The 12,444-nt window shown below is 41.4% G+C and overlaps 1 protein-coding gene across 2 annotated transcripts in view; it reads right to left on the reverse strand.

Annotated features, from left to right (window-relative positions):
* ATP8A2 (ATPase phospholipid transporting 8A2) overlaps positions 1–12,444 on the reverse strand; it is a 335,578-nt gene that overhangs the window by 292,268 nt on the left and 30,866 nt on the right. The window contains exons 1-2 of one of the 2 annotated variants that reach the window (XM_061374621.1): positions 11,758–11,870; positions 578–722 (exon numbers count right to left, since the gene is read on the reverse strand). In XM_061374621.1, coding sequence (XP_061230605.1) covers positions 578–722; positions 11,758–11,827 — 215 coding nt within the window. In that variant the 5' untranslated portion in view covers positions 11,828–11,870. Of the gene's footprint in view, positions 1–577; positions 723–11,757; positions 11,871–12,444 lie in introns of those variants that run through there. The other variant, XM_061374620.1, reaches the window with a different exon arrangement.

A 12,444-nucleotide genomic window follows, 5' to 3' on the forward strand; every position in this document is an offset into this window, starting at 1 on the left:
CCTACAATGAAATACCAGAGAAAACTCCCTGTGGTCTCCAAGTTAAAGAACACAAGTAGACCATAGCCTTCAACACATGAGAATAAGAGTTTGTAAATTCTATAGTTATTTTTATCCTTTTAGACTTTTCCTTTCTACTCTCTAGTTCTTTATTCTTAGTCTAGTTATTCTTACAATTGGATGCTACTTTTAAAGAGAACACTCAAAGTGGATCCAATCCAGCTCTCAAACTGAGTTTTCATAGGTTAGCCCTTGTGTCCAGGAGTAATACATGAGGACCAGTGTTACAGAGTTGAACGGCCCCACTGAAGACCTTTTCATGCATCTTACCCACGCAGCCCTATCAATCCCCTGCTCTTACTGTTGATGGATGCAGTTTACCATTGCTGATGCTGCTGGATCCCTCCCTCCTGCCTCTCCTCTCTGCCTTTAGCCAGATCTGGTGCCCACTGAAGCCAACAATACACAACTTACTGTGCGCAAAATAGATTCGTGCAGAGAAGGGAGCCGTGCATGCCCATGGCTGCGGGGTGTGCAGGCTGTCACCCGGAACGGGGGATGAGGGGATTGCTCATACCTGACCCAGTTGTCGCGGAACTTGCTCTGCTGGGGCTGGTTCAAGTAAATGGTGCGGGCTGGTGCCTCGTCCAGATCCGCCGAGGACGTGGCTCCGGACATCTCATCATCCGCCTTCTTATAGCCCGAGGGGGAACAGACGGGTCCTGCGGGGAGAGCGCAGAGGGAGGCGGTCAGCGAGGGGGCCGCGCCCGACAAGGCTGGGCCGCGCCGCGGGGAACGAAAGGGAAAGGAAGGGCCGGGGGTACCAGCGGCTGCGAGCGAGCGCTCCCTGCCCGCTGTTGAGCGCGGCGGCGGCGGCGGCGGCGGCCGATAAATAACGGCGGCTGGGGAGGGGCGGCGAGGCCCGCCCGGAGCCAGCTGGCAGCGGCGAGCACCGAGGCCCGCACCCCCCGCCCCGCCCCCGGCACCGCCCGGCCGGTGCCCCCCGCCTCCGAGCTGTGCAGGCCCCGGTGCGGGGCAGCGGCGGCAGCAGCGCCCAGCGCGGGGCTCCGGGTCCGCTCCTCGGCGCTGCCGATCGGCACGGAGCGCCCGCGTCAGGCCCCCCGGGCACGGCCAGCGCCCCGGCGGCGTGGCCACGGCTGGCACCGGCCAGACACATTGTGTTCAAAGACAAGGCTCCGGTTCAGGCTTAAAAGAGCAAAAAGCGTTTTGGTTTACAGCTTCAAAGCTGAAATCTGCAAGTAATTTGCCCCTCCAACTGGCGTGAATCGAGCTCTATGAAGCATTTGTGTTAAAAGGAAGCCGAAGTGTAAGGAAAGGAGATAGCCATTGTCGCTGTCCAGCCTCAAATATTACCAGAGTTGTTGGGAGTCAGATTTACTGCTCTCCCCTGCCATTCTGAACTGTGGAAATACATATTTACAGCTCAATGTAAACTAAGAGTATCAGTTGATGAAACAAGCCAGGAATTCACAAGCTAGCACAGGCGGATGAGACAACTTCTTTACCAAGATCTAATAAAGGTGTTATGTGAGGGTTATTTGAAAAGTCCATTCAAGAGGTAACAGTGAGAAGCAGCTACTGTCAAGGCAAATGCAGCAGTTGCTTCCCATTTCTGTACAAAGGAAAGACCATAGTGCTACAAGCTCATCTGATGAAACAGCAACTAAAAAGGGTTCAGTGAACAGAAGAGAGCCCCGTGAAATTATGGCCTTCTTCACTACAGCTCGAGGGAAAAGCTTCAGTCCTAATACAGACTTAATATACTGAACACTTGAGTTCTCACACGTTACCAGTACTTGTCTTTTTTTAAATACACCATAAGTCTGAGCTAATATTCTACTCTTGCATCTCAGACTTTCCCAGTGACTGATTCTTCATTGCTGGTGCAAACACTCTCTGTATCCTCTGTATCCTCTAGCCACTGGAGGGCAACATTACCCATTCAATTTATAATGTAGTCCAGCAAAACCAACTCTTGCAATGCTGGTAGCTGGCCAATAAAACTAATACAATTAACAAACTAACACGCTTTCAACAGCACCCTCTTTTGCCCAAGGCAAGTGCTGCACGTTGTGAATTCATCCTTTGGAGACATTAAGCTAAACTTGTTCGTGAGTTTCCACATGTCAGTTGACACTGACTCAGACAGCAGAAATGCCAACCTGATAGCATTTGCTTTGGGGAAAAGGATGTAAACTTAAGGAATGAAATAGGCAAGACTATACATTATGCAAGACTATGCCATTATAATACTATGTTAGGTTCTCAGACTGAAAAAGCTTGCCACAATGCAGAGGACCGCTCAACCTTGCTGAGTACCTATTTTCCCCTTCAGAAAAATCAGAGGTAAGAGCACTACTGATACTTACTGTTCTTTCTCATTGATTTCATGTTGTGCAACTGCAAAGAAGATCAAGCAATAGTACTCTTAAGAGCATTAAGTGCAAGGAAGCAGCTTTGATCTGGTTTCCTAGTCAAGCTCCAGACAGAAATGCAATTATTCTAGAACAAACATGCTATAAAAATTGTTGGGTTTTTCGAAGACCTTATTTGATTCACCTTTCATGACTCTGACGCTTGAAACACTCCTGCTAACTAGTTCTTTTCACCACCAAGTGTCATGGAGCTGTCCCACAGCTTTAAGGATTAACTGAGTCAAGAGAGCTGATAAAGTTCAGAGGTATTTAGGTTTACTTAATGCCCTATGCTCTTGGCTGCTCTCTCCAAGATGGATGCCTCAAAAGACAAGGCACTGGCCTTATTCTTTAGATTTTAGTATTTTATGTCTTTAATTTATTATATACTAATATTTATATTATATTTATATTTTATACATTATCTATGTATAATATAGTATTATATCTTTATTATATTTTTTATTTATTTATATTTTTGTTTATTTAGTATTTATTTTAATATTTTCAAAGCAGACTTCTGAGTGTGTAGAAACAGCTCTGCCAAGAAGGATTTCATTTTTGCAAGTGGCTCAAGTCAGCTGTTTCCAACTTTTAGTGGAATAAGGATCATTTTGGAAGATTATCCCTTAATCCTGCCCAGCAGGAAAGTCTTCCACCTCCCTCCCCTGTTACTAAGCAGATCACACCCAAAAGCCTGCAGACAGTGACCTGTGCTGCTGACTGTAAGATGCTCTTCTTCCCTGCACTTAGAAAGGTTAAGGAGTCCTGAGCTTCTGATCTGCTCATGGTGGGCGGCAGTCCCAGAGGCTACACCATCTTCAGAAGGTATCTCTTTCAAGGAGACCAAAGCCTGACCACATGTAGACCATCATTTCAGCCATGTGAAAGCAGCTTCACCTCTGCTCCTTGTCCAGGAAGGCTATGGATAAATACAACACAGATCTGGCTTCCTCCATCAGCGGCAGAACTTAAAACCCAAGTCGTAACAGCTCTTACTCAGTAGTGCTTACTACCCTGTATGCGAAGGAATCAGATTCCTTGACTTCACTTAAAGGCACACCCATTTCTCACTCTGGGAAAGTTTCTCTCCTGTAAGACCTGCATCTTCTCTGGTATATGCTCAAGGACTTGCAACACTGCTATGCAACTTACTTCAGAGAAAACTATTCATATTTCAAGGAGCATATTAGTGGTAGAGCATTATACCTCATTGCCTGTCCATTTACTATGTTTAGCTACATCAGATTTTGGATCTTCTAGCTATATTGGTCTTAAGTCTCTATCAAAGAATCATTTATGTTGGAGAAGTCCTTTAAGATGATCAAGTCCAACTGTTAATCCAGTACTTCCAAGTCCACCACTAAACCATGTCCCCAAACACCACATCTACGCATCTTTTTAAATACCTCCAGGGATGGTGACTCACCCACTTCCCTGGGTAGACTGTATACAGATCAATGCAAGTAAATTTTAAGTGTGATGTAGAAGTCAACACATTTTGATAAAAGAAAGCCAGCTGTACAAAAATAACCCACTGTGCTTTTGGTGTGCTAGTAGGGCAGCTCTGTTCACTTGCTGAAGGTATCATTTGGCTCAGCTCGTATCTCCTGAGCTCTGCTGTTTGGTCTTCCTAGTCTTCCATCCCTAGAAATCATAAAAATCTATCACCAGTGACACCACCTACTCTGCTCTCATCTTGGTAACTTGTACTTCAGGGAAAGCAGAATTTCTGTACTGGCCAAAAGTTCCCAGGAACAGAATCCAAACATGTCATTACGTGATTATTCCCCACTCATCTTCAGGAAAGAAGTCTTGAAAGTCTCAGTCTGAGTAGACCAGAAAACAGAAAGTAAACAAGAGCTGGACATGGAAAAGCCTCAGGGGATACTTGCAAGCCAGTCTACAAACAGGTATTCTGTGGAATTATGAAAGAGTTAGTAAAGCAACATATTTAAACACTATGATTACAACCTATTTTTATGGAAATTAGAATACTAGGGAATTTCAACAGTGCCCCATACATCTGGCTTCAACTCTGAGGCACAAGACACTTAATGCAGGCATCTAAAACTGTTATATCCACTGTGCTTTACAAGTTCCACAAGTCAGACCCCAGTTAAAACTCCCTTTTATAAAGCCCATTCATTTCTTCAGGGCTCTTACTTCACACTATTTAACAAGTTTATTTTCTAAAAAAAGCTGGGATTAAAATTTGACTAAAATATCAAGATATTTTATAGCTTTCTCTCATCGTTAAGAGGAACCAGACTTGATACCCTGACAAATTCACATGGCATTTGTTAGCACTTGAAAGCAATGAGCTATAATTTAATAATCTTACTTCACTGGGCCTGCAAAGATGACATTTTCCATGCATATGTGTCTCCTTAATGTCTGCTCAGTAATAATCATAGCTTCTCTATGATAGAGTAAATAAAGTGTTGTCAATTTTGTAGTGTTTTTAAAGATGAGTCACTTGGGATGTTTGCCAGCTGTCAGAAGTCACAAGAGAACTCTTCCTGAAATTATACCACTTCTAAGTAGATTAGCCAGCTAGTTACTACTCCTGTCTCGGTGAGGTGCTTGATTGCTCTAAACATGTGTTCCATTTTTAAGAACAAGTGATAATAGAGCAATTAAGCACCTCACCAAGACAGCAGAACCACAAGCTCTGAGAAACAGTGGGTTTGTAAGGGAGAAGTTCAGACAGGCTTCACCATGTCATGTTTAGAACCTAAAGCAATACTAAGCTCCATAGCCAAGAATCATCCTGCCAATTCTGCACACTGTTTACAGGACCAAGATCTAGTAGAAGGATGGATGCTGAGCTGAAGCTAACCCCATTTGAGCAAAGTTGGATTACAGTCACTAAAGGTCCTTTCTAACCTCAACTACTCTGATTTTAAGCTTAGTCAGCCACAAGTCGAAGGTTAAGTAGCCATTCCTTATGTCCCCCACAACTGTATTAAGTGGCAGTTTTCAGTTAAAAACATTTGAAAAGGTTTTCTTCAGAGTGAAAAGGACAAAAAAGCCTGACTAAAAGCCTCCAAACTTTCGTCATTTAAAGACCACAAGTTCTCTTATAGGTTTAGCTTCAGAGATAACTTTTGAGATGTTCAGTTTACTGAGATGCATATTAAAAGAGTGGCAGACAAGTTTGGACTTTTGCCTGCACTGAAATACAAAGTTTGCTCCTAACAAGCCACCCCAGATTCAGCAACTCACCATCGCTTTCCTGGGATAACATCTCTTTCACAGATCTCCCTCACAGAGTACCAAAGACGGTACCAAACAAGAGAAGTTCTGCAGCTGATAACTGTCAACAAATTCATATACAAACAGTGACTTTGAAGATTGGCTGAGTTGGTTTTACCTAGAATACATTCTTTCTTGCATTATTTCATTATCTGCTTCAACTGTTCAACAGAAATATATTTAAAGTGAAAATAAAATTGCATAAGGGTAAGAGATCAAACAAGAAGAGCACAGCATGCTCTCATAGGAAATGCAGGGCATGAACTTAACTACCATGTCTCTCAGGAAACCTTCGCTCCCACCAGGACTGGGACACCTTAACCTTGAATTATAAACAGTTCATGTGAAAAAAAGAAAAAAAAAAAAACAACAACTTTATGAACAACAAGAAATGTCTATATTTTTTTTTAGCATCTGGAAAACTTCTGCAGTGTTCAACAGTGTAAGACTGCAACCAAATGTTCTCACTAAGTCCGAGAAAGTTCTGGAAGAATTCACAAGAGAGCTTTAATTTTCTAGCTCTTCTATTATCAGGAATATTTTTAAACATGCTTCCTTCTTAATAGGTATATCTCCTGCAAAGTGAGATGTCCTTTGATCAACTGCATGCAAGTACCAGGGTTCATAATAACGACCACCTTAAAGTTAATACCACAGTTGCAAAACATCTCTCATGTCTCTCAAGAATTGCAAGAGCTGCTCTGCTTGAAGTTACTAGAAATAAAATGGCTTTTTCATTTGCTAAAGGAGAAGCAAACATAAAAAAAATATTGTTAATATATATTTAGTAGGTGGGTTTTTAAGATCTGTTTTATTTCAAGCTGTTTTCAAGTTCTGTAAACAGCACCATGGATGTTACTAACGTGTCTTTCAGGAACATCTTTCATCAGGTACAGTTAAGGAGTCTGGTATTCAATTAAGTTTGATAATGTTTCCATGATCAATCTTGTCAATTTTAATAGCAGCTATAAAGTTGAGAGGAAGAGAATACCTTTCCTCAGCTTTCCCAAGGGAGCTCCCTGAAGTTTGAGGTCAAACAGAACCTCTGTAGAAGACATTCACTAAAACCCAGTATTTTACATGGGATAGTAAAAGATATAATATTCCACAAAAATGCAAATGGTGAGTAGGAAAGAGGAGCAGACAGTACTGTATATTTTAGCTTACGACTTCCCTAGCACCAAGCTTCTCCTCAAGGAATGTCTACTCAGAACGAAGGACAATTATCCAGAAAAAGAATGGTGTCTGTTCTGCCAAGGTGAGGGAGAAGCATAAGCAGTTAAAGCCTTTTTAGACTGGAATATTAACATTCAATGCTTCAGTCTGGGATAAGAAGGAGGCCATGACAAAACTCTAGTGACAGAAGATAGCTGCTAGCTACAACATACACAATACCTGAGAGGACACATGTACAAAGCCTTCACAGGTTGCAGGAAATGTCTGTGATTTTGGAAGCAAGAGCTATCCCTCCATCTCATCACCATCATTCCAGGCATTAGAAACTTTGCAACAGGCCTTTTTATACCAATAGGATGAAATACTTGCCACCATGCAACACTAATGAAGCAGACAACAAAGCAGTACCATTAGCTATCTGCATCAGCATTTCAGTAATTGGGACGTTACTCAGATTAAGTCCCTCCAGTTACCAGCTTGTGCAGGAAAACACACAAGCAGCATTATATGCAGTCTCAGGCAAAGCACTGTTTTTCTTACAGGCTAAAGAAAATATAAACCAGAAGAGTTGGAAGTGAACTCGGTTCTGACAATATAACTGGTAGGTTATTCTCCCAAAGCCTGTGATTTGGTTTTGTTATTTTTACCTTTAAGCAGTTACATGTTCCAGCGTAACAGAATACTCAGTGAGCAAAATATCAGATTAAAGTTCTCCCACAAGATCACATTCTAAAAGTTAACCTGAATTTATGTCTGTCAACAGCTAAAGCTATAGTGGAAAAAAAACCCTTGTGTTCAGGTCAAGCAACTTGTAGTAGGGCTGTTCCATAGAAAACTCAAGTCAGATTTGGGACATTGGGAATCACAGCTCTCAGCTAACCCCTGTGTTCAAGTCAACACAGAAAAAAAAAAAAAAAAACAACCATCCATACCTTTGTATCAGATGTTTTACAGACGTACAGCAAAGAAGAAAGGCAATTTTACACACAGCAGAAAGATTTAAAGATAGGCATTTTTTTTCCTGTGCTAGATACAGACCAAGAAATGGAGACTCAGATGAAGACAGTAGCCCCCAAAAGGGTATTAAGAGTAAATAAATAAAGCTTCAGAAGCCTGACAAGAGAAGACTGAGCAAAGGAAGATTATTTTCTGAATTCCAAGCTGCAAGCAGGAAGTTGTCATCAATCAAGCTAACCCAGACACTGCAAAGGAAATTAAACAGACACAGGTCTAACTTCACTCCTTTTCTCTTTGTAGCTATGCAATATGTGTGGATTTTCAAAATTAACAAGATGAAGAAGGGTATTGTTGGGTAGAAAAGTTACCCAATGTGATACACTTCAGAAGTTGCTTAAAACTTAAGAGTAGCTGCCTGTAAGAGCAAGGCGTGAACTGTTTTGCAACAGAAGCTGCCATGTGGCCACTAGTTTGGGATTGCTTACTTTGAAGACTGGAGAGCTACATGCAGCTCACACGTGTCAATGTTAGAGATGCATTAATTTAGTTCCCAGGAGCATGCATGTTAAAAATCATACAGTACTAACACCTACCAGCGTACTTCAGGAATCAGAGCAAAAAGTGCTGCTATAAAATGGGAGCTCAGCTGAGCAAGAAGAAAAGCTTGGATATTCCCTGCTCATTGCAGGGGACATGGACCAGACCTTTGAAGGTCCCTTCCAACCCAAACTACCCTGATACACAGGTCAATCCAAGGAGGACTGATTTGCCAAGGAGATGTAGCTGCCGTATTGCTGCAGAGGTACCCACAGTATAGGTAGATCAGTAGTTAATAGATAAACAACACCAGCAGCTCCCACAGTAGGTGACTAGAACCACACACATTTGTGCAAGACTTCTTGTAGCACTAGCTGACACAAAAAGAACCGTGGAGATCACAGAAATGAGAACAAGAACTCCATTTGCCTGGACTTGTTAATGTAAGCCTGAACAAGAATAGCATATGCCTTGTGAAGTCACTTCTTTGTTTATCACCAATTTAAGCTACATTTGGTGACACTGAAAAAGATCTCTGAATAATCTTACATTACAAACTAGAAAGGTCTTAACTCCAGCAAGTTCAAGGCACATAACACAGCCTGTTATGAAGAACAGCCTTTATCAAATTGTGAATGGAATTGAATGCTTCAAACAGAGACAGCTGGAGCCTAGATTTTGAGGCAGATGCCCAAATTCATTTGGATGAAGCAGCTAAATGCTGTCACCAATGAACAAAACAGATCCTTAGCAGAACACTAGATACACTTCATAGAACTAAAAAAGCAGCATCCAGGGTTATGCTACTGCAGGAGTATACAGATTAGCAAAACCTGTATATAAAGAAAAAGATTCAGATGCATGAACATGCACAAATACTGTGTATTTCCAGAGACAGTACTCAGAGGGAAGTGATAAGAAGTAGGTCCCCCCAATAAAATTTGCTTCCCTGTGAATGAATAGCAGATGCATACTCAAAGCAAAAATGAGTTGACAGAATACTTGGGTATGTGAGAGCAAAGGTGCCTAAGGTTGCCTGTGGCTCAAGTTAAGGTCTCTTTGGTGTACTTTTTGCTGCTTTGAACAGCAAGATAAAGGCCTCATGTTTCATTCCATCTAACAATCCTCAAAAGAAGTTTTTGTGAGACCACAAGAGGAATGGCACTTTGCCTAAAATAGCTCTTATTCATCTCCCAAGTCATTTTGTACCTGCTCACTCATTATTAGCTTCTGCTGATACTGCAGAGCTAATAAGACTGCATGAGACAAATACAATCTATTCTTATTCTGCCTCATGCTTCATAGCCACAACTGTCAGCTAAATTCCAAGGCTGAACTTGTATCACTAGTACGTAAACAGAAGTCAGCCCCTTCTTCCCCTGCCCCAGCTTCAAGACTAACTTTGCAAAAGCATTAGGGGCACAAGTAACTGATAATAGTTAGAACAAGTGTTTTGTTCTTGTTTTTAATTTCCCATACTGCATTGGACAAAAGTGGCATTTCTAGAAGCTTCGCTCCTCTTCCACTCTTTCCTTAGTTGTTCTCCACACTCACTTGTTTATTTGCTAGCAGCTTGTCACCATAACCTCAACTTCAAGGAGGTTTTTTTTCCTGGTATACAACACTCTGTCTGATTTATGAGAATCAATGATACATCTGGGGCCTGAAAAAATACATTTCAGGCAGCAGATAAATTAGACCTAATAGCCTGACAAAGTTGAATACTCAGCTCCAGCAGCTACTGTTCAACACCAGAATTTTAAATAGGCAAGAAGCACTGCAGCTCCAGCAAGCCGAAGGAACCTCTTGAGCTGTACCTGAAACCCCTCAAGTCAAAATTCAAACACTTGATGTGCAATAGGTTTTCTAAGAGCTGGTTCAAACAACTGACGTTCCTCAAACTCAGATTCAACTTTGAAAGCTACCTACGAGTTCCATGTTTTCATCAATACTACAACTGCACCAAAATATCCTATAAGATTAGTCACCAGTTTCTTCCAACTAATACCACACAACTTTAATGAGCTCCTTAAAAAGCAGCAGTGAGGCAGCTGTGAAGGAGGTAATGGAATCACTGGTTCTGTAAGTACCTGATATACCAAACACTAGTGTTCCCTGTTTGGGCTTACACAGTTTTGAGACTTCTGAGACTCACCTACTTGTCATGTCAATGTGTCACTGCTCTTCACTTCTTAACCTCCTGGATTAGCATGGCCTACCAACTGCCAGTCGAGCTCAAAGTACAATTGCACACACTGGGAAGTTCTATACAAATCTTCAGCATTTGACACAGTTTGAAGAACACTGGATTTAGAACTGCTTATTTAACATCACTTGGAAGCATTTTATATACAAAGCAACAGTGCAAATGCAGATTCCACTGTGCAAACACATGAAAACATGTACTGTGCCCATTCTGCATGCACTTTCAGCCTCTGAGATAAGGACAACTTCACTAAGTTCCTTTTGAATTTCCAGCTCAAGAAATCATCATATTAAAAAAAAAAAAAACAAACAAAAAACCCCTTAGTTAAACACAAACTATTGTATTGGACAATGCAGAATGGCAATTTTCATCTCTCCCCAGATTCAGTATTTGCAGTTCTCGGAATTTATCAAAGATTTGGTTGTTAAAGCAGTTTAAAAAAAGCGAACACGAGATGCCAGAAGTCACAGCTAAACTGGATTCGTATGCTTCAAAGAAGAAAAAAAATACATCTCTCCCCTGAATAATCCCACTGCTCAAGTAAGATCCTTAAATTCTAGCACTTTTGTCAGATACACCTTGGACAACCATGACTAGTAATCCCATTTGTGGGCCATGTACATAAGTATCAAGCACAGTGGACCTGTTAGGTGATTAACAGAGTATTTCAAAACCAGTCATCAGAAATCTTCTTAGCCAAACTGACAGTCACAGCTAAGCCTTAGAAGAGATCAGTTACAGCCTTCCCTCCTCCCACCTTTGAGGCTTGTTTTCCTGTATTAATATTGGTTGAAGCTGAAATTACCTTTGGCACATAATAATTCTATTAACATTCTGGCACACAAGTGGGTTTTCCTTCATTTTTGTAATGCATCTGTTCCTATAACAATTTACCAACAGCTTTAAGCATATCAACTGCAAGCACAGTTGATCTTGACTTCGAAGAGAACAATTTACACAAGAAAAATTAATGTTTTCCCACTTATATGCTCATGATGTAAAACTATCTGTATTTTACCAAAAGCCCAGAGGGCTGTAACGCTGGCTTCTAGCCAGCATTAGATTAGAAAGATTTATTGCATACATACTGACCTTTTGCTCCAAAGCATTCCCAAAGCTGTTCTTCATTCCATCCACCCATAGTTCAGTATAATGCACAACAAAATCAGCCACTCATTTTACAGTTACCTAGAGAGAAGCACCTCTTCCAGCGACGGTAGAGAGGCATGATGTTCATTCCTCCTTGCACTGGCTGCATGAAGATGTCCTTCAAAGATCTCTACAGCATTAGCAGGTCTCAAAGCTGAGTAAAGTGATCCCCATGGAATCTGTGAAATATAGGTTTGCACTTTCAAACTGCTCTGCATTGGATTCATAGGAGGAAAGTGTGCAGTAGGTGCCTGTGCACACCCATACACAAAAAGACAGTTATGGCTGTCACTGGAACATTTTAATACACTCAAACCAAAGGAGGGGAATTCAGCCTCATCCTCTATTTCAGCACTTGAAACAATGACTTGTCCAGTTCCTGGACTTTGACACCCACATACCAGCTTTCAAAGAACAATTTCTCAAGTGAAATCCTAGAAAGATGCAGTAGAACTCAAGTTCTGTTCCTCCTGGAGATGCCATCTGTGGTGGTATGGGCCATGAGAGCTATGCATCTTTGCAGGGACAAAGATTCCCTTCAGCAGGTTTAATGGCAAAGTATTTTGATCTCAAACACAAAGATTAAAAATAACTTATCTATCATTTCAGCTAATAAAAAGATCTCTTTCCTTTAAGAAAGGAAAGAGTAGTTTTCATTTCCCTTTTCACCTGTAACAACCCCATTAGTATGAGTCAGATTTAGATATATCCCCTTAACCCAGCTTC

The sequence above is a fragment of the Neopsephotus bourkii genome, unplaced genomic scaffold, assembly GCF_033783945.1.
Source record: "Neopsephotus bourkii isolate Nb327-2 ecotype Australia unplaced genomic scaffold, CSIRO-AGI_Nbou_v1 NB_1638, whole genome shotgun sequence".
Taxonomy (NCBI): Eukaryota; Metazoa; Chordata; class Aves; order Psittaciformes; family Psittacidae; genus Neopsephotus; species Neopsephotus bourkii.